The following is a 21,333-nucleotide window of genomic DNA, read 5'->3' on the forward strand; positions in this document are numbered from 1 at the left end:
GTAGAAATTCTTGATGAGAAATAAACAGGAACACTTCCAACAAGCAGAAACTTCAGCAGCAACAAATAACAGAAAGCCATGTCCTCCATTAGGGTCTTTAAGAAGGGACACTGAGTTCCAAAGTAAAACTTTCCAACATTGGGTCCCAGAGACTTTGAGTAAAGCATAGCTAACACCTGATATTACACTTCAGTGTGAGAAACTAACAGACAAAAGAAATCACCCGTTATTAATGCTAATATCAAAGCTCATCATCCTTCCTTCATCTTCCATAGGCCAAGAACTCAAACCCAAACCTCTCCTCACTCTGTCCTCACTTCTAATTTTTTAAGTAATAATGGAATTTATCTACCAGCATTTTCTGTCAAGAGCAAGATCCTGGTGATTCTCTCCTCTGACCTAACCCATTAAAAAAATAACAACAACAACAACAAATGTATCGACATAAATATACTTGACATATTCAGAAATGCAAAAACAATAGCAGCATATGTTCATTTAAACTACAGCCCAGAAATGAAAATAAAATGTAATTTACTTATGATGTTATCAGAGCCAGCCAACCTTAAGGTACCTGCCAATTCATATTAATTCACATAACTATATTTTCTTTACTTAATTCTTTCAAAGAAAATAAAATAGAGCTGTTTGGCATTGTAAACAGGAGTGGTATAACTATATACCAATATGCACTACAAACAAGTGTAATCAGGAGAATACATTTCAAACAAGTATGTTTTGGTCATGCAAACCTGATACAAAGATATATGATATCTTTATACATAAATATTATGATGATACATACTTGTCTATACGATATCTAAAAAGCTGATCTCACATTATATAAAATAGAAAATTTGGATATTACCAATTTTTTAGTACTTCAACAGTCTAGGAAAAACATAATTATTTTACAACAGTTTCCAAGTTGAAACTTAAAATAAATGCTTTCTTGACATGTTTGTTTTAAACATGATAAATTTGAATGTCTGGGAAGCTTAGCATGAGCTGCAGCTGGAAAACACAGTGGAGTTGCCTTTGATTATCATCTATTTTTCCCTCAACAGTATTTTGAAGAATACTATCATAGCCATTTGCTACCTACAATTATCCTTATGCTATAGTAAGAGTAGGAGATAAAAACACATCCTAATATTAAAAAATTAGCATCCCTCATGAATTGACTTAACACAGTACAACAACCAAAGTTGCACATTTTATTTTCTCTTTGGTTCCAAACTTGCCCTTATCATCATGCACATAGTGTTTGTTAATAATAAATGAACAAATCCAGTATCCTCACTGGATGTAAAGAATGGAACGCAAGACCACTACGGGTCTCCTTGTAATGCATCTATGTCGTATCAGAATACTTATGTGACATTATAGAATACAAAATTAGCACAATACCCGGTAATAGTACATAAAAGTCATTCCTAAACGTCTGCTGAGAATATATAGCTTTGAAGATATTTATTCAGTCAACAACCTTCATTCATTTATGTTTTCAAGTATGTTAATAAAATGAAAAACTATATTGGCGCTTAATATTCTGCCCTTGATAGTTCTTTCATGCTTTTCACTGCACAGAACTACAAAGTTAGTCTTTCTTTTTTTCTTTTATTCTTTCTCCTTGCCTGCTCCCTCTTCACTCACTCACACACACACACACACACACACACACACACACACACACACGCACACACACGTGTGCGCGCACACACATACACACACGCACGCACGCACAGTGTAGCTTGATACCACTTAATAAGGATAGAGGTGTATGTGTTTTTGGGGTGTCAAACAGCTGTCACAAACTGTCACCTCCACAAGAGAAACCTTGGCACACAATAAATGAAACTACACTTCTTTTTTAGCTGTCATTATTCATAGCCAATAAGTTGAACTGCTCACGGCATTTCATGTGCAAATAAAACCTCGAAGTAGCTCAGTAGATCAGAATAGTGGGCCAACAGAGAAAACAGAGAAAACACCACGCTGTCTGGGTCCTTCTGAAGTGGCTGATCATCACCCTGCACCAGCGTGCAGCAAATGAGATCCAGCCTGGGGCAAGGCATTAAATATGCATATCAAAGCAAATGAAAAAAAAATAAACCTGATGACTCAAATTGGACACATTTATATGCTGAAAATGTCCCCCTTACATCACTTTCAGGTAGGGATTCTGTGGTCTTTTCCCTCTCTTGTGACTGAGGGGTTGAGGGATGACAAGTTTGTAGGACCGGGTGAGAAACCTTTAGAAGGAGGCCCTTTGTCGGGCAGGAGGGGGTGGCCTAGGCACAAATGCAGTAGATATGCCTCTGGTACCTAAAATGTTGCAGAGCCTTCAAGGATTTCTCTCTCGTCCCGCATGGAGCACAAGCATGGGGCAGACCTCTCCATTCCCCACTCAGTATGCTGGTGGAACAAATTATGGCTTCATTTCAAAACAAATAGCAGGGGGCTAAAGAAAAAACGCTGTAGTTCAGATCTCTAGGAAATAAAAGGCTTTAAATTTGACGCCCAATGAGGTGGCAAGCCCTCACGGATTCAAAATAAATCAGTTGTCATATTTACTTGATTGGGGGCTTGAAAGGGTAGCAACAAATGCTACAGTTGACTCTTTTATCCAAAGATGATGATTGTTAAATTATTCAAGCACTATTCTCTTAGGCACCACCTCCTTCTTGAGTCTGTATTTAAATATTACGCTAGCTTCACAAATTGGCGTTGTAGATCAGCCAATACTCTATCTACAACGCCTAGTTTCTCTTATTGCTTCTACGTAAACATCAGCACCCCCTAACTCCATATATCCACCAGAAAAAACCATTGTCAAGAAACTGTTGTAGAAAACCAACTAGTTACAATCCCACAAAATAACACGAGAGAAAAAGCTTTTGACGCAGAAGGAACTAGGGACCTCTCATGCTCGAAGCCGCGTGGATACATACCCCTCTGTTCCCACCCCCATAATACAAATGCATATGAACTCAAAAACAGAAAGTGATGAAAATAAGTAAAGAACAAAAATAAATAAATATTTAGGAAGCAAGCACTCCTCTTGGACCACAAGAACACACACTGTAGACACAGAGAAGCAAAGGAACTTCTAACAGCTGCTACACCTTTTTGATTTCACTTAATGCATGCAAGGTACAAAGCCCAGACCACTTTCCCCATCACCTTGAAACAGATGATAAAGACAAGTGCAGGAGCTTTTAGCAGCACAGTATTTATTCTCTATCCGAACTGGACATCCTATGCTATGGTTTCCTTTCATTATCTTCAACTTTTAGGCTGCTGTTTCACATAGTGCAAAGGTTAATCTTTAAAATCAATGGCTGCTTCTTTTCAAAACTTTTGATAGAGGGAGAGGAGAACTCACAGAAAAGCTATTATTCCTCAGGTAGCTCAATTCACTCCTCTTCGTACTCAGGAATTTGGGGGTGGGGAGTGCAAACTACCTTCAAATCTCAATGCCTGTTTAGCTCCTATGAAGTGTTAAATTAATATTTCACCCATGAAGTTATCCAGACTATGGCCTGTATCATCTAGGTTGTGAGTTCAAATGAATGTATAGACACTCTGTTCCCTACCTCCTGGCTTGAGTCCCCCCAGATACACTGCTATTCACACCTACTCTTTAACCCCACCGCTCTTGCCTTCCCTACCAACCCTGCCAGCTGCAACCCCTCTCTTGCTTCTTCTTCAGATTTTGAGTATCACTACATATGCTTTTTCTTCCCCCATCACATTCCCTCCATCAGTTCCAATATAGGATTAAAAACAGAGAGAATAGAAATCTCCTTTCCTGGTTTGACATCCCCGGGCATCTTCTACACTCTTCCTCCTCAGTCACCAGCTGTTAGAGTGTTGAAGGGCAACTACTAACCTATGGTTACTCAGTCTTAATTCCCTTCAGCTTTCTGTAATACAGTGTTAAAAATTGGTTCATCAAGGTTGCTGTCTTTTATTATAGAGATGCTTCAGGCACTTGGCAATAAGTCCATATTCTGACAATAAGTTTCTATGAGAAAAAAAGTCCTGAGAATTGTAATGTGTTCATTCACTCCTTTTATTGTTAATGTGGTGCAAAATGGCCAGGAATTCTCAGGATTGTCTTCTCTGGGAGAGCACTAGGCCCCCATTTCCCAGTTCTCTTCTGGCTCCCCCTCCCCCCTCCCCTGGCCAGGCCCGCACAGCAGCTTTCCTTCCAGCTAACTGTCTTGTCTCTTGCTATCTCTGACCCCTTGATTACACACAGAAAGAAAACAGAAAAGACAGAGACCATCATACCACAAAGAGATTTTTGCTAACACCCAAGTCACCAGGTCCAGGAAACTTCACACACTAAGAGCCCAAATCATTCTATCCACTCCTTAGTTCTTGGACTCTCAACATAACTAAGGACAGGGTTCGAGAAAGAGGAAATGAAAATAAAGGCCATGACACTGGTCGTGAGACAAGGAGAGCAAACTCCAAAAGCGACCGAACCATTAAAACACAGAACAAGTGAGCTCAATCCCACAAGGTTTTAGAAACATGCTTTGCCCAGTGGCCTTCAGGGAACTCCACCGGCTCTGCACACTTACGTGGTCGGCGAGATTGGTGGAGGAGCCTGAAAGCTCTTCATGATCTGACTTGGAGCTTCCATCCCGCTCGTCAATCACGAGGTCAATGGGCATCTTCCCCTTCAAACAGCTAATGTACCGGTGGCAGAAGTTATCACACAGTTCGTGCACCTAGGAGGAGGGTCAGGGGGGAGGCTCAGCTCATGTTGTCTTGATGGGTTTCATTTTTAAAGGGGAAGAATACCAGGTTGCAGGGTTACATTTGTAAAGAGCCACAAATGTAATGTCTTCCAAACTTACTCTAATTAAGGGGTGTAAGAGCTGAAGGCAAGGAAACAATAGAGCAACTGTGGCAATCGATATTATTCTTCAGAGACTCCCCTCCCTGAGCAACAAGTGACAATAAAGACCGAAACTGAACTGGAAGCAACTGGGTTCAGACTGGGAGAGCAAAGAAGAAAATATGATTTGATAATATCTCAGAAACATTTAAATACTAGAACTGGGGACGTGTGTGATTTTTGTAAGCAAGGTGCTGTGTATGTTTCCTAGGGAAATGGTTGACCTATGCATCAATGCAAAGACACCCCAAAAACGACTGTTCCCTCTGATTGCACCCAGTGGGAACTCTGGGCCTAGGGTAAGCCGAGCTAATAGAGACACAAGTAGACATTGTGTGCAGCAATACAAACGGCTCTGCTGTACTTCAAATAATCCTGAATGCCTGGGGGTGGGGGGCTTTAAAAGGCAGGGCTGCCCTGATTCCCATATCCTCTGAGCCCCTGGGCTGAGAAGTCTATAAAGGAGGGAAATAGGGCCATGATCAAGATCTCCAGATGAGTAATCCTTCATCCCGGAGGTGTGTAACATCCCCAGTCATCTGGTTGAGAGGATGTGGGGGTCATCAAAATGGGGACTGTTGCTTCCGGCTTACCTTCTCTAACTCCAGAAGATGAAACCTTAGTACTTGTATTGCTTGTATCATCTGAAAGGGAAATTTAAGAGGATGGAGTTAGGGTTCTGGGACTTGTAAATCTGTGGTGTGTGTGTGTGTGTGTGTGTGTGTGTGTGTGTGTGTAAGAGGGGTGTGCTGAGGGAATTGGACAGAGGAAGAAGAAACCAGCAGGTGGCCGGGCAAAACCCACACATCAAGAAATAGGAAAACCAAATGATTACTGATCATCTCTGCCTCATTGGCCACAGGGGTGGGAGCCAGTATAAGGGGTGGCCTTAGTAGTTATTTCTTTCCCCTAGCTCTCACAGTGTGCTGTTGGTAAGGGCTGGTTTTCTCCCACTAGGTCTTCTTATTCTACCCGTCTGTCTTCTTTTTACTGCTCCTCCTACCCTCCACCTCAGGTCAAATTGGAGGAGGAGGGGGAGGGGAAGAGATAATAGAATAAAACAAGAAAATAAGAGAGAAGAAAGGAGAAGAGAAAAGAGAAGAGAAGAGGAGAAGAGAAGAGAAGAGAAGAGAAAAGAAGAGAAGAGGAGAGGAGAGGAGAGGAGAGGAGAGGAGAGGAGAGGAGAGGAGAGGAGAGAAGAGGAGAAGAGGGGGGAACCATTTCTTTGGATAGAAAGGCTTTTTAAAACAGCAAACCCGGAGCAAGCCTCCTCTCAGAAGAAGGAAATACTCTAGATGAATGGGGAGGCAGGGCCTTTGAAAGAGGATTTAAGTACTTTTAATATTGAAATCCTGCAAATTAGCAAAAGAATCGCACCTAAAAGTGGCCTGCGCGGGATAGCCCCTCACCCCCAACCCTTCTTAGCCCGCCCTCAGCCGCCTTGGGCAGTTACTTCCTTCGGGGCAGCAGCCTGGGGCTCGGCCGACTTCCCCGGCACACAGAGGAAATCGCTCCCCTCTCTCCGCTTACTCCCGAGGCGAGACCTGGGAAGCATCCCCACTCGCCCGCTCGGCGCCGCGGCGCCCGCTGCTGCCTCGGTGGGCTTCTCGAGGTCCATACTGCCCCTGGCTGGCCCCTACTACCCCGCAGGAGCTCTAAATGGGTCCCTTCCCTTGTGCTTCGCTAAGAGGGCTCTACGGCAACTCCCTGGAGCTCCAGGGGCAAATGAGTGCAACTCTGGGCTAGGGATGTGTCCGAGGCTGGGAATAAGCAAGAAACAGAGTCTTACCAAATTATCCAGCTCTGGGTTTGAGGAAAAAAGAGGCTTTTCAGCGCGAACCTATAGGAAGCAGGGAAAGTCAGCATGAATCTTCAGCCCAATTAAAAGAGAAAACCCTGTCGGGCGACTGATCTGAATGGAGGGAGCGGGTACTCTGGAAGAGCAGGGGCAGAGGAGAGGGCAGGGGCTTTGATAAAATCCAAGAAACAGATTGATGTCTTAAGTGAGTGGGGTCGGTGGAGTAACATCAGGGCCTGAGTCGGTGGGGAGAGTCGTGCCCCACTCCAATTGTAACCGGGAAGGCAAGGCGGCTCGCGGATTCTCAGAATCCTCTTCTGCAGCCAAACCTGGAGGTGGGTCTCCCCACCTCCCTAGCCTGAGTAGGCTTCTCTCCAGGCTCCTTGCTTCCTTTGCTCCGGGGCACTCCCAGGTCCCCCCCAGCCCCTCTCCCCAATTCTTGTTCAAGTAGCTGCAGGCGGGGAAAAGGCCAAGCCCCAGATTAGGAGCAGGTCAACTTTAATTCGAGGGTCGAGCCCCTGTATTCCTGGCTGGGGGGAAAAACAAACACCCATATTTATCTCCGTTTCCAATTCGCCTCCAGGCTAAGGGATGGGGAGGAGGCGCGGAGCGGCGACTGGGCCAGAGGAACAGATCGGGTGTCCTGCCTTTTCCTCCTCTTTCAAGTCAAGCTCGGAGGAAAGGGGAGGGAGGGTGAAGGGCTGCTGGGGGGTGGGGGTGAGCGGGTCAAGAAGGTTGGACCTGCTTGGCGAAGACCGCGATGTCCTCGTTGAAGGAGTCGGAGGAACAGACGTCTCCGCCGGCCACTCCGGGTTCCCGGGGAGTGCAGGTCGCCAGCTCGCACTTCTCAAAGACCAGTGCTAACAGAGGAAACAACGGGTGCCTAACGGGCAGCGCCACGCAGAGACACACGCACGGAGACGGGGTGCAGAGGGGAAGGAGCAAGAACTGTAATCAACAAGTTTGGAGGATTTGCATTCTTTCTTTAATACAACAGGCACGCAACACACTACACCCTCAATCAGCCGAGCCTGGGCCACAAACAGAAAGGAAACAGCCTGGCCTTTTCCCTTGGTTCATAGGTCTTTTCAGATCAGCCCCGAGAAGCCCCCGGCCACTTTAGCCCACCAAGTAAACATAGACCCAGTTAGGGTATAATGAAATAACCAAAAGCCCGGCCAATTAGAGCTCGGAGTTGATCCAGATCCCACTACTCGCTCCAGAGGTGCCTGCCACCCAACCCTGACCTCCAGGACAGGGAACACTATTTGAATTTCCCCCCCTACAATCTGAATTGATCTAACGGGCATTTCAGACAAGGCCGAGGGCTTCACCTACGTACACACCGGAGTGACATTTCCCAATTTTAAGAAAGTGTTCTAATCTCTCCATCCTTTGCTTTATAAACTTGTTCACTTTGCTTGCAGTAAAGCTCCGGTGGCAGGGCCACAATAATAATGTTCAACTCGAAAGAGCTTCCTTCCAAAGACCACATTTCTCCCAGTGTTGCAGCGCACAAGAATAAATAAACCGCGTTTCAAAACTTGGAAGTGTGCATGCCGGGCGCGTACGCCCTTTGTGTTCCTTCGGGAGGCTTAGCTACACCTCGAGATGCTTGAGGCCTCAGGCTTTAGGCTCAGTTGCTGTTTACTCACTGTCCCCTCCCCTCGGCATCCCGCCGCCTTCCCCACCTACCCTCAGCCGGAAGAGCCCGAGTAGTACACGCTTGGACCCTGCTTGCCCACCCCTCTCCGAGATTTCCGAATATAAAATAATTTCCAGCCATTTCCCTGATTCCCCCTAAGAACGGCTGTATGCAAGCCGCAGTCTCTTCCACCCCGCTGCACTTCAAGGTCTGCCCCCTTTATTTACAGAGAATTAAGAAGTGGGTGATTAGGACTTCCTGGCCGACAGAAGCTGCCCTGATTCCAGCTCAAGCTGCGTTTAGTGACTCCCAGGCCCTCAGTAGGAAGCAGAAAGGGGAGGGGAGTGGAGAAAAAGAAAAGAAAGAAAGAGAGCGAGAGAGAGAGAAAGGAGGAGAGAAAAAGGAAACTGGAAGTTTTTTCTCGGCTGCAGAAAACTTTCCTCTCAGTCAAGGCCTCTGTAAGGCAGCCTGAGACAACCAGCCGTGCGTCTTTTGGCCAGGAATCTTGTCCTTGGGGAGAAGGCCCGGCCAGCAAGATTTGAGGACTTAGTCCTCAACCGGGACTGTGGGGTCTGGAGAGGCCGAACCAAGGGAATAGAGAAGGTTCTATTTTGCTAGCCTGTGACTCAAGGGGCCGAAGAGCAGGCTCTCTCCTCTGTCTTTCTCTACTGCAACTGGTCCTCCCATGCAGAATTAAGTCCCCACTTAGCCGCCCTGTCCACCCCACCACCACCACCAGAGACAAGCACACGCACTCACACACACTCACACACAGTAAGCTGGGTCCGGGGGTCGGTTTACCCGTAGATCGCGTCCTTGTCTCTTTTCAAGGCGTCGTTGACAGCAGATCCCATGCTGGCTGGCATGACATTGGGGTGCGGGGCATGCGCGCCGTAGTGCTGCGTGGCGTGGAGAGGCGGCCCGTGGTTTAGGTGGTGAACCGGGGGGATCGGCCGCGGCGCGTGAGGGTCTCCGTACATGGAAGCGGGAACCCCTACTCCGTCCATCCCGCCGTAATGGGGCAGCTCATCGTACTGTCAGAGCCCGGCAAGGGGTGGGGATGGCAGAGGGGGTGAGAGAGAAGCCAGGAGGGCAGAGGCAGGAAAGCAAAGAAACCCGGAGCAGAGAAGAGAGAGAACAGAGGAGTGGGAATCGGATGGAGAGGAGAGGGGGAGAGGGAGTAGGACGGAGGGGAATGGGAGAGAGAGAGAGAGAGAGAGAGAGAGAGAGAGAGAGAGAGAGAGAGAGAGAGAGAGAGAGAGAGAGAGAGAGAGAGAGAGAGAGAAACAAAAATAAAAACAAAGTCAGAAAGAAGAAAAGTACTGGACACAAGTTGAACACACTACAAACCAAACCAGCAGAAACAACAGAGTCGAAAGTTGGGAGAAGATATCTGTAAATTTTAAAATGTAAAAGTCTCAGCCGAGAGCAGCATTCAGAGAAGGGAGATCAGGCCGGGGACGCCGGGGGCGCAGGGAGGCCGCGCTCTCGCCGCCGGAGGCTGCAGAACCCCAGCGAGCCAACCAAGGGAGAAGTGGAGTTAGCTGGAGGAGGGAGCCCCGGATCCCACCCCTAACCCCCCTTCGCCTCCTCCAGGAGATCCAATAAATCAAAGGGCGAAATGAAACAAAATAAAGAGAAGAAAAACGCTAATAATCAGGCCGAGAACGCCAAGGACCAGGGAAGACTAGGGCCGGTGCCTCCCCGGGGGCTGGGGGCAGAGGGTGGGGAGGAATAACGTGAAAGTTACCAGAAACATTATTTAGCAGCGGATTCCCTGCGTCCTTGTCAATTTCAGAGACAAAACAAGCAGCCCAGGCTAGTCTAGGCAGCGCGGCCCCAGCGGCGGCCCCGGCGGCGGCGGCGGCTCCTATGCAGCCGGCGCCCGCCCGGAGCCGCGCGAGCAGCGGCGAAAGAGGCGCAGCAGCGGCGGCAGGAGAACCTGGGGAATCGCGCTGCCGGGGTAAAAGCTGGAGCGAGGCGAAAGCGTGTAACAATTGCACACACGTATACACACACACACACACACACACACACACACACACACACACACACACACACCACTCACACGCACTCGCCGCCCGCCCGCTCGCACAGCGCTGGGACACGCGCGCCCAGACACGCACACACGCACGCACACACACTCTCACACACGCAGAAGCACGGGGGGGAAAGAAGCCGATGAATAATTTTGCTACTATTTTTTAAAATACTGGCCGCCATCATCAAGCAAGAGCTGCAGCCAGCTTGAAGGGAGAGGAGGCATGGGGCAGGGCCCTGTAGGAGAGGATTTATATCTAGGTAAGTGTTGGAGATTTAAACCTACCCTTTGCGCCATCAGTCTGCGCTCCAATAAACTCCTGGATGTGTCGTATATTTAATATCCCAGTCCGGATAAGAAAGTGAGCTAGGCTGAAGAGTCTTTTTTTTTTTTTTCCAAACCAAGGAGACTTCTCCCAATTTTCCAATGTTATTTTAGGGGGGTGGGGGAAGCCCAGTCAAGAAAACGAAGATTTTTTTTTTCAATATTTCTTCTTTTTCTCTTTTTTTTCTCTTCTTCCTCCTCCTCCTGATCTTCCTCCTCCTCCTCCACCTCCTCCTCCCCCTCCCCTCCTCCTCCTCTTCGGTCCTCCTTTATCCCTTTTTCTCTTCTCTTCCTCTCAGTTGGAAAAAAAAAAGGAAGAAAAGAAAAAGAAAAAGAAAAAAATTGTCAAACCCCCGAACTGAAGGTTACGAGCGGCCAGTCAGCAACCCACATGTAACCGAACTGTCGAGTTTCATGGCTTTTTGCCACTCCAGCTGTCAATCAAAGCCCGGAATGTCAAGGTAGTGAATGAATGATGGTTGATGATGATGAAGAGGAGCAATCTTTCAGACTCGTTTTTTTTTTCTTCCAGTAAAACTCCGCGAGGGGTTTCTTTTTCTTGAATTTTTTCCTCCCCCCTCCCCCCTCCTTTAGCTTTGCCCCCCAAATAGCTCTAATACGGTCCTCTCTCTTTAAAGTATTGTTCAAAGAAAGCAAGGAGAAAAATCAAGAAAAAATGAATAGTTTGCAAAAATTGGACTTCCTCCCCCCCCCCTTTTCTGGTAGGTATTTTGTCTCTCCCTCTCTCTCTTTCTCGCTCGCTCTCACTCGCGCTCGCTCTCTCGCTCGTTCTCTCCGCTCTCTTTCTCTCTCTCTCTCTCTCACTCTCTGAGAGATGAGTGAGTGTCAGTAGGTGTTGGCAGGTTGGCTGCAGCCCGGCTTATAGTAGAGCCTCAGTTTGGCGGCGCGGGTCGGCGGCGGGAGAACGAAATGACGGAACCCGGAAGTCGTGGTGGCCATAGCCCGTCGTACGGCGGAGACACATCCCGGGAGTGGGGAGCTGGAGCGAGGAGGAGCGCGCCGCGCGGAGCCTCTGATATGCAGCGAGTGCGGTCGGACGGCCCGGGGGGGGGGGGGGAGCTGGGGGAGGGGAGGCTGGAGCCGAGAGGACCGGAGCAAATCAGCAAGCCTGCTTCTCCAGGGGGACGACTCGGGAGGGGGAGGAAGAGGGGAGGGAGGGGGGATAAGGGAGGGGAAAGGGAGGGAGAGAGAGAGAGAGGAGAGAGAGAGAGAGAGAGAGAGAGAGAGAGAGAGAGAGAGAGAGAGAGAGAGAGAGAGAGAGAGAGAGAGAGAGAGAACACGGCGTGATTGGAGAGGGGGGAGGAAGAGAGATGTGGAAGAGGACAGGGAGATCACATACAGGAAAACTGCAGAAAGCCACAGGCAAAGTACGGTACAGCCTCAGATATTTTTATTTTAAACTTACTTCTAGTTTATTTCCCCACCACTCCTCTTGGCTCCTGCCTAACTGGGTCGCGTTGGGGATGTTTGGCATGGCGCTCTGGCTTTTGTTCCTTTTAATTCCGCGGCCCCCTTCCTCTGTCCGCGGATTACTAGGTCCCGAAGTCTCCTGCTAACAACCTAGATCAGCAAGCTCAGCCGACTGTACCACCGCCGGGCTAAATTTGTTGTTGTTGCTGTTGTTAAGTAGCACTTTCTTTCTTGTGCAGATGCAGAGCCCTTGTTGTCAATATTCATTTTTTTCTAGTACAGGATGGGAGCAGCTTAACTCCGAGCGTAGTCCCTCCGTGAGCTGCAGACAGTGGACCACCTCGGAGAGTCTAGGGGTCCTGGGCGCAATCTGGAAGGAGGAAGTGGGACGAGAGTTAGTGAGGTAGGAGTTAGCCGAGAGGGAGTTGTTTGGTGTTTGTTGTTTACCGATGTAGCCAAGGGAAGTGTGTGTGTGTGTGTGTGTGTGTGTGTGTGTGTGTGTGTGCACGCGCGCGAACTCGCGCGACCGGTGTGCGCCTACAAAGTGAATCTTGGATCTGGGAAGCCCTGGAGGAGAGAGATTAAAAAGCAACTGAAGGAGAAGATACTTGCGAGGAGTGGCTGGCGCTCGCTTCCCAGCTTTGTTGTGGTTGCTCTGGGCTCAGCGGCCGCTCGGTTGTAACCAGGGCTAAAGGCCGAGTTAATTACACCGGGCGGATTTCGCTGGGTGGGGACGATGGGACTGGCTCCTAACGAACTTTTCCCCCAAGGAAAAGGAGGCGAGTGGGGTTAGAAAGGTAAATACCCGACAAGGTTTTGGTAGAAACTAGTTCTGGCCAGGGTCCCGCTCAATCCCTGGCCAGAGTTCCAGCTGGCTTTACCTCTGCGCCGCTGCTTTCCGGAGGCTGCGCGTCAATCAAGCAGAGCCGAGAGCTGGGGGCGGAGCTTTGGTCACCCGGCGCGCGGAGCCCGGGCTCACCCTGCCGCCACCCGGCAGCTGGCTGAGCGACCTAGCCAAGCACTGAGAGCGCGCCCTCTCCCCAACTTCTCACCCTCGCCCAGGGTTCCCCGCCCGAGGCCCAGAGAACTGCAAACAGACTCAGGGACTGCTGTTCCACCGCGGCCTCCCTTCCCAACTCTGAACCCATTCTGTAACGTAGAAAGCAGCGCCTCCTGCTCCGGTGGCTTTGACTGGACTTTCTCGTGGGGGCGGGGGTGGATGGGAGTGGTTAGGAAGAGTAAAGTGTGTGTGTGTGTGTGTGTGTGTGTGTGTGTGTGTGAGAGAGAGAGAGAGAGAGAGAGAGAGAGAGAGAGAGAGAGAGAGAGAGAGAGAGAGAGAGAGAGAGAGAAGAGAAGAGGGGTGGGAAGGCTCTTTTTGGCTCCCTTTGCATCTTGGTTTCTTCGTAAGCTTCTGAGCATCCCAAACTAGCTAAGACCACTGCCTGCCTAGACTCCTTGCAGAGTCTGAGGAAATTTGGCCTCGTTTTCCTAGGGCTGGGGAATGAGCTCCGGAGGTCAATAAAGCCCTCCAAAAATGATGAATGATTGAGCACCTGTGATGATGATAGTGATTACCAGAGCAATTAAACAGTTTGATTAAATGAGCCATCATAACAATGATGTCTGCGGGAAATCGGCCCTCACATATAAAGACAGTGTGGAGGGGCTGGCAGAGGAGCGGAGAGCGCGCCGGGAGAGGGGCTGCGGCCCGCGCGTGTTTGGCTCCAGTGGCCAAAGCTCGGACGGTGGTGGCCTGGGGAGCTTCTGGGAGCAGAGTCTAGTCTAGGGTTTCCGTCTTTCTTTCTGCCTGGCTTCTAGCCTAAGACAGCCGACCCCTCTGGAACCTGAAAGACTATAGGGTCCTTTCCCCTCCTCCCTCCCCCCTCTTTTTCCTCCCTAGAAGAACTCCAAGATTACAAATATCCACTTCATTTGATGCTGAGTTACTCGTCACATAAGAAAAGGTGAGTAAAAAGAAAAGGAAAAGTTGTCTCCACAATTTTATTTCAAGGGGGTAGTTAAACCTCACTTTAGCCTCCTGGGGGTGGGGAGAGACAGAGAGGACAGACAGAGGCACACGAAGAGGAGGGACAGAGACAGAGAATGTGGGAGAATATCTGGCCTGGCTGAAGACTGTTTTCTGCCCCGCGGAGTTGTGGATGGTACTGGGTCCAAGTTGTCGGTCCAGAGCGGCTGGCAGAGTTTACACTCAGTTTTGACTCTTCTAATTGTTCTTAATTTCAACATTGGCTATTTATGATCGCCAGTAGGATTGTTGCTATTTTTAAAGTCCTGGTTAAATAAACGACAGTTAGAAAGTTTCTTTTTCAAAGAGACTCCAGTATCCGAGATAAACGCTTCTTTTGTCAAGAACAACTTCGTGAGAAACCTCTGCATTTTAGTCTAAGCATGCTTAGCGCTTTTTTTTTTTTAAACACCGCTACTCCCCCATACCCCATTGGTATTATAAAGCGATTTAACATCCCAGTAGCCTTTATTTAGGAAAACTTCAGTAGCATTAAAAATATCAGTAATAAGGTTTCTCCCTAAGCAAAGATCCAGACAAACTGATTGTTTCTATATTTTAAAGCAGTCGTTAAGGAAATGATGGCTTGATTAGCTGTTGATAATTTGGATTTTGGTAAAAAGAGAAAAGTGGAGCCTCTGCTTTACCCGGTGGCCAGTGCAGAAGGGGTTTTAACTTGGACCCTTTCTTCCTTCCTCTCTCACTGTGTAACTTCTTATGCATTTTGTCAAGTGCATTAAGGCAGACAGGAGGACAGTCTGGTTAAATGTAGGGGGCAGAAAGGAAGGGTATTTTAAGGTATTTTCAAAAAAGAAACAATTTTTAACGTGGGAGATTTTTAGTTAAGAAGTGTGGGACGGTTGAAAATAGCACACTACTGAAGAACATCTGTATGGCTTTGAAATTCACTTTATCTAAAAGGAGACACTGTTTCCTAGTAACTAAAAAAGGATTTGTTACTCAGATGCATGCTTTCGGTGAAACTGTTAGTTTACATGTGAGTTTTAAAATCCACCGCTGTGGTGCCTTGCACAGGAGATCAAGCTGCAGTTGACTCAGGGTATCTCTCCTGATGGCTGTGATGACTTCAAAGGATTGTGATTATCAACAGCTTGTGGGTGCTTTATTAATACAGCTGCAGAGGGTTCTTCCAGTTAAGGATTGCCTCTGTTTTCCATCCTTGATTTCCCTGTTTGGTGGAAGCCATCCCATAGAAGCGAGGCAGCCACACTTTCTCTTTGCTGTCTGTGTGGACACCTTGTTTTCAGAGCTCCGCACTCCACACCCTGGTTGTGGATTAATTTACTCCCCCACATTTGAGGTGAAGGGAAATAGGTGGGGTAGCCCCAGAGACAAACAAGAGATGGGGGGTCACAGGCGCCGCGCACACCTCAGTCAACAGTCAGCTCCTCCTGCCAGGCTGGAAATGGTTTTAACAGGCGGTAAAATTTCATCTTGCGGTGTCAAATTGGGGTCATTTTGGGGTTAGAGTTCTCAGTGTCCATGAGGAGCTGTCCAGCTGTGTGGGGACTCATTAACTGCAAAAGATCTGTTTCAGTAAAAACAATTCAAAGACAATCAGAAGGCTAAAGACTCTCTACAAATCGCATTTTACAAGTGCCCCAGAACAAATATGGTTGGTAAAACCTATTTCTTCACAATCCCAAATCAGCTACTTAGCTCTGGAGTGGGGGGTGGGAACATTGAATTAAAAAGGAGGTGAAAGGGGGGGGGGAGTACCGAAGGGGGGGGAAGAAGGAGAATTGGGCCTCTCAAATTTAAGAGTCTGTTTTTAATCACCCCTTTCTTATTGAAGCATCCCCTAGACTTCTGAAAAGCACTTCTTTCTATTTCTCCTTTTCTTCTTTTGATCCCTTGTGGAATGTTACTATAGGTAACATTAAGGATTTCAAAGAATAATGTAAGCCCCTAGTTCTGTAGTCCAATGGCATTGGCTTTCGGGAGGGGAGTTCATTTGAAGTAGCATTTATAAACTGGAACTTTATTTCAGCTGAACTTGTTCAGGCTTCTTGAGGTGGTATATGTGGCTGTTCTTTTTTTTGTATGTCTCCCACCACCACCACCGCCAATTTCCAGATCCTCTGCACAGATAATTCCAAATTCCTCAGAACTGTGAGGTCCTGAAGTGTTAATCTGTGTATTAAAATCACCAGATTTAAATCCCTTTTGTCTTCTTTACAACAGTTAGAACAATTGATGCTTTACTACAAGAGCAAGTAAATCCAGCCTTAATCTTGTTTGCAACTTTAGTTAATGTTTTGATTTGGAATATTTTTTATCAAGGAGACTTTTATGTAAGAAAAAAACTGAGATTATGTTTGATTTGGGGAGGCTCTGTTCCTCAATTTGAAGAAAGATAACTTACTCCTTTGACTTAAGAGGGATTTCATTGGGTCAAAGGAGCGTTCAGGGTTAAATAAGGAGGCTAAACATGAGAAACGCCAGGGTTTTTTTTCTTTCTTTCTCTCTCTCTTTCTTTCTTTCTTTTTTTTTTGACAAAACAAAGTTGATATTTAAAAGTAAAGTATCATAAAGGATATTTATTTCCTTGGATTACTGAACCTAGCAAGCCAAAAAAAAAAAAAAATCCTCAAAACACACCATCCATTGGCTCTTTCTCTTCCATACTCCACCTCTGTTCCCAGGCTTTCTATTCCATCCACACTTCTTTCCTTCCTTCGGGTTCTAAAGGAGGGTGAGTTTTTGAAGTCCTCCTTTCTCCGGGCTTCCCAGGGTGTTTGCAGACTGTTCTCCAAGGATTCTGTGGCCCTGCAGAAACAGCCCTGAGCCTGTGATTGGGACAAAGGCACAGGGGTTGTCTTCTGCCCTGGTCCTGTGGACTGACAGTGGGACTTTTTTATATGTATATTTTATTTGGTATTTCTAATAACGTGTTGATCGCACCGCTCCACCCCGGGAGCCCCTTATTACTGTTAAAACACCTCTTCTCCTTAAGCCTCCCGTCTTCCTTGTGAACTGTTTTTGACCTCGGCTGGCTGTATAACCGAAAAGTTAGAGTAGAAAGAATTCTGCTCACTTCCTTACCTGTTACCTTGGTTCATGTTCTTTCTAGACGGCATCCTCAGAGGGAGGGAGCCCCTGTTCCCTGTCCCCTGTCCCCACCACCACCTTATTGATTTTTGCTTTTGTTTTGTGTTTATTTTTATTTATTTTTTTGCGCTTTTACGCCTTGGTGTTCTATTATAGACTTTTCTCCCTGAAAATAATACTATTAAAGCAACCTACAGTTTTTAAAAATAGGACGGAGTAGAATTGCTGCATTTTGCTGTTTTCCTGTCTAATTTCTTCCAATTTTAGCTGTTTCCCTGTGTCGCGGGAAGAGCGAGTTTCAATAAATAGCCCTCTAGCGCTATCTGGCGGGGCTCCAAACGCGCCGAGCACATCGGCGCTGTCAGTTTCTCCCTCGCGCGCCCTTCTCCTTCCCTCTTCCTCTGTCTCTTGTCTCTTCTGCTCTCTGTACCCTATTTACAGTTTCCTTCTTTGCTCCTTCTGTCCTTTTTCTAGTCTTTATTACAGTATCCAGTGCAGACAGCGGGCCTGCACCGGCCAGCACCTTAGCCCTTGCAACTCGATGGCAGTCCGGCCACTCTGATCTTGCAGGCTTTCCAGTCCTGATCAGCATGGCTCAAGTCCATCTTCTCCCATTAATGAGCACCTTAGCGTTGTTAAACGCCTTGACAAGTCCCATGGTCTTCGCGGGCGGTGTTTTGAAGTGACTTAAACCTACAATTGGGAAGTTTGCTGGAAAGAAACAAGACACTGGGATTCCCGCTCGCTCGCACAGCCGGCTAGCACTGCGGGGCTAAGTTTGAAGTCGGAAGCCAGGGGCGCCGGGTGCCAGTGGAAGGGGGCTTCTCAGGGACGTGACAGCAGGGCAGGGGACCAAGCCTTTGCTGAGGAGTGGGACTTCGGTGGAACACGTGCTCTCTTCACCCCAGTATCTATCTTTCCAAGGGACCGCCTCAGTCTGCAGTCTGCATCCATCCAAGGAGCCTGCCCCTTTTCTCCTCCCCAGTTAACCAGTTTTACCCCCCAGCATCCCCACCAAACACACGCACAGTCTAGAGAGAAGTGTCAAAGTAGGAGTAGGAAAGTCCCCCAGGAAAACCCACAGAGCAGAGCCAGCCAACACACACCGTGCGAGGAAGCCAGAGGTGCTTAAACTCGGGTCGCGTGCATCTTTCGGTAGCCTATAAACACCCTGCGGTGTGAGCAGAGGCTAGAGCTAGAGACAGAGACCGAGGTAGACGCTCAAACCTGCCAGGTGCCGCACCACAGGGCTGCTGCTATGTTCATCCATATTCTCCGTTTCTTTTCCTCTCCCCTCTCCCTCTTGCTCCCTCCCTTCTTTCTGTTTCCCGCATTCTCCCTCTCATCCTTTCCTCCCTCCCTTCCCCTCACACTCAGCCTGAGAGAAACCTCCAATCTTGGCTTTAAGCAAGCGTCTTCCACTTACTCCAAACGCTGGGACACAGGGGGCCGGAGGCGAGTTACGAATGTGTTTCCTAAGAGCCAGTTCTTGCTTTGAAGGAGAAGGAGGCCACATCCCCTGACGTACCTAGAAGGTGGCTAGTACAGGTGTTAGAAACTTTGCCATTGTAAGTATTCTGAACCAAAGAGTCTCAAATCTGGACCCCTCTCTATTAAAAAAAATGGCAAAATAGAATGGAAAAGAGCAGGGAGGTTGAAGATTTGCTCCCGCTCCCATTGCTGAGGGAAGGAGGCACAGTTTGGGTGTAATTAATTGAAGATTGTTATTAGGTCATCATTAGTAAACGTGCAAATAATTGCTGCCCATTTTTACTTAAAATTGACCAGCCTGAGTGTGATAGATCGATTCAGAGGATAAAAATGATGTATCAAAACATCAATGTCGATTATCTGAAATATTGTAGTCGAATTTTTTTTTTATTGCTTCATCGGTTAAGTGTCTGGAAGTGCGGTGTTCAAACATATATTTATGTTGTCAATACTGTCAGAACTGTCAGTTTTACTATCCCGGATTTGTACTACATTTCAAATTTGATCATTTGCATAAAATGCCCACCCTAGGATTCCCCTCACTCCCACCCCATCTCTGGAAAATCCCTGTCAGTTTCTTCAAAGGATTCTGCAATCTTTGCCTAAGCTGAAGTGGGCACCTGCTTCTTCTGCTCAAATTTCCAGGGCAGATTCCACACCTTTTTCACCATTTCTAACTTTGGAAGAGGCACTCCCTCCTTTTTGCCCAACTATGCCTAACATAACCTTTTCTCCAAGACAGTATTGGAGCAAGGCAAACACCGCATTCTAGCTACAAAATACAGCACTTGGGTAGGACAACTGGGTAATGTAGATTCCACCCGACCTTCTTGGCCACCCTCAGGTAAACCTAGACTCCACTGTTAAATTACCGGAAAGATTGAAGTCTTCCAAGGAAAATGAATGTAGGAGTAAAAATACCTTTTTCTTTCCTTTTTTTACTTAAAAGCTGGCGATGGTAGGAGAGGAAATAACACACATAAGTGATCTGCACGTTTTACCTTTAAAAGCTTTTGAACTCCATCGAAAGACACAGGTTGTGAGCAGAACTGACAGTTTTAATTCTACCCATTTTCACGTAGCACGTCAGATCAGAGGCACTCATTTATTTTATGGGGTGGGGCATTAGAAAAGCAGATAGGGTGAATTCGATTATCTCTATCCTAAAAATCCCAGAGAAATTAAACTCTCATATTGAAACGCAAACATTTCAGTGCTCTGTACAATTAGTCTAGACTAATTGAAATTTATAAATTCACATTCTCCCTAATCGTGTGCTTTTCATCCTCCCTACCCCCACCCCCAGGATTCCAGCGAAGTCTGGTAGGTAAGGATGTGATGTTGTTTTAGTAAACCTAAAGCACTTTCATTATCTTTTTAATGTATTTAAATAGGTCTGTTTGGACATTCAAAGAAGCTACACTTACAAAGATGGTTTAAAAAAAAAATCTGAGCGTCCCAATACTCATCCTTGCCTCGAATAAATAAGTAAGTAAATAAGCAAAGTGCAAGGCAAAAGAAAGTTTGCTGCTTGCATTTGTAGGTCGTAGTAGTGAGCGCGTGTATAAACATCTTGGAGTCAGTGTTTGTGCGTTACACCTCCCCCCACCCCCACCCCCGCTCCCCAGGCAAGGGCGTGGAGAGATGGCCCCCAGAGAGCCGTGTTTACTCGCTTCTTTTTTTTTTTTTTTTTAATCTCTCGGCTGTGTATGACAAGTGTTGCTTGAAGAAATTCATCGGCCCTCTCCAGATACTTCCAGGTTTGCTGTAATGATCTGCAGAAGAGAACTGCCACCACTTTCTCACATCCCAAGGTGTTGGCGGAACTGGAGCGAAGAAGGGGAGAGGGGCTGCATGCGTAATTGCAGAGGGGAGGGCGGGGTGCCTCCTGGGATCCAGGGCAGGGGTTGGGGAGGTAAGATGCAACCCAGGAAAGGTCTTTCTGGACGCTGGAGTCGCCAGTTGGAGAATATTTGGACAAGGTATGATTGCCTTATTCCCCCCCCCCCCCCGCTCCTCCCCGTCTCTATCCCAATGCCTTTGGGGAGAAGAGATACCCTTGTGTAACAATTAGCTCAGACAATAAAAATAATTGGAAAATCAGTTGGAATTTCTGAGTTTTTAATTACGTTTAATTTTGCACTAAGCCGTAAAATTACGAATGCCCCTCAATTAAACACTTTCCTCTTGCAAAGCGTTTAACAACAATTATTCCTTAATCAGTCTGAATGTGAGTCACAAATGGTGCTTTTCCACATCAAAAGGACGTCCTTCCACGTTACCTTTTAGTCATAAGAGGATTAATTCCTGTAATTAGAGGGATAAATATGTGCATAAATATCCCTCTCACTCTCTTCTTTAAAACAACAACAAGAAGAAAACACTTTCACTGTGTGCGAGACATAGTGGGTGCGGGAAAGGGAAGTGTTGCTGATGCTGAGGAGTCGGTTTCGACCGGACGTCCCTTGACGTGCTCGGGCCACGGGAATCCCGGGCTGCGGGCGCGCATCGCAGAACTGGAAGGACGCGCACTCACACTCAGGGATGCGCTCGGGTCAGGCGCTGGTCCACAGCTGGGGCCGCAAGGATC

The 21,333-nt window shown here is 47.3% G+C and overlaps 1 protein-coding gene and 1 long non-coding RNA gene across 13 annotated transcripts in view; one reads left to right on the forward strand and one right to left on the reverse strand.

Annotated features, from left to right (window-relative positions):
* Window positions 1–13,389, reverse strand: part of Meis2 (Meis homeobox 2) — a 213,360-nt gene extending 199,971 nt beyond the window's left edge. For 4 of the 12 annotated variants that reach the window (XM_028875779.2, XM_028875785.2, XM_028875777.2 and 1 more), the window contains exons 1-6: window positions 10,685–11,779; window positions 9,160–9,392; window positions 7,455–7,596; window positions 6,705–6,755; window positions 5,509–5,559; window positions 4,596–4,745 (exon numbers count right to left, since the gene is read on the reverse strand). In XM_028875779.2, the coding sequence (XP_028731612.1) occupies window positions 4,596–4,745; window positions 5,509–5,559; window positions 6,705–6,755; window positions 7,455–7,596; window positions 9,160–9,392; window positions 10,685–10,696 (639 nt within the window). In that variant the 5' untranslated portion in view covers window positions 10,697–11,779. Of the gene's footprint in view, window positions 1–4,595; window positions 4,746–5,508; window positions 5,560–6,704; window positions 6,756–7,454; window positions 7,597–9,159; window positions 9,393–10,108; window positions 10,413–10,684; window positions 11,780–12,149; window positions 12,525–13,035 lie in introns of those variants that run through there. The other 8 variants (XM_028875776.2, XM_028875775.2, XM_028875782.2 and 5 more) reach the window with 5 other exon arrangements.
* Window positions 12,469–20,846, forward strand: LOC114697516. The gene is made up of 4 exons (XR_003735202.1): window positions 12,469–12,557; window positions 14,055–14,118; window positions 20,138–20,231; window positions 20,461–20,846. It is a non-coding gene; the product is annotated as an uncharacterized LOC114697516 (long non-coding RNA).
* Window positions 20,847–21,333: the final 487 nt, after the last annotated feature.

Source organism: Peromyscus leucopus, chromosome 4 (assembly GCF_004664715.2).
Source record: "Peromyscus leucopus breed LL Stock chromosome 4, UCI_PerLeu_2.1, whole genome shotgun sequence".
NCBI classification, from domain to species: domain Eukaryota; kingdom Metazoa; phylum Chordata; class Mammalia; order Rodentia; family Cricetidae; genus Peromyscus; species Peromyscus leucopus.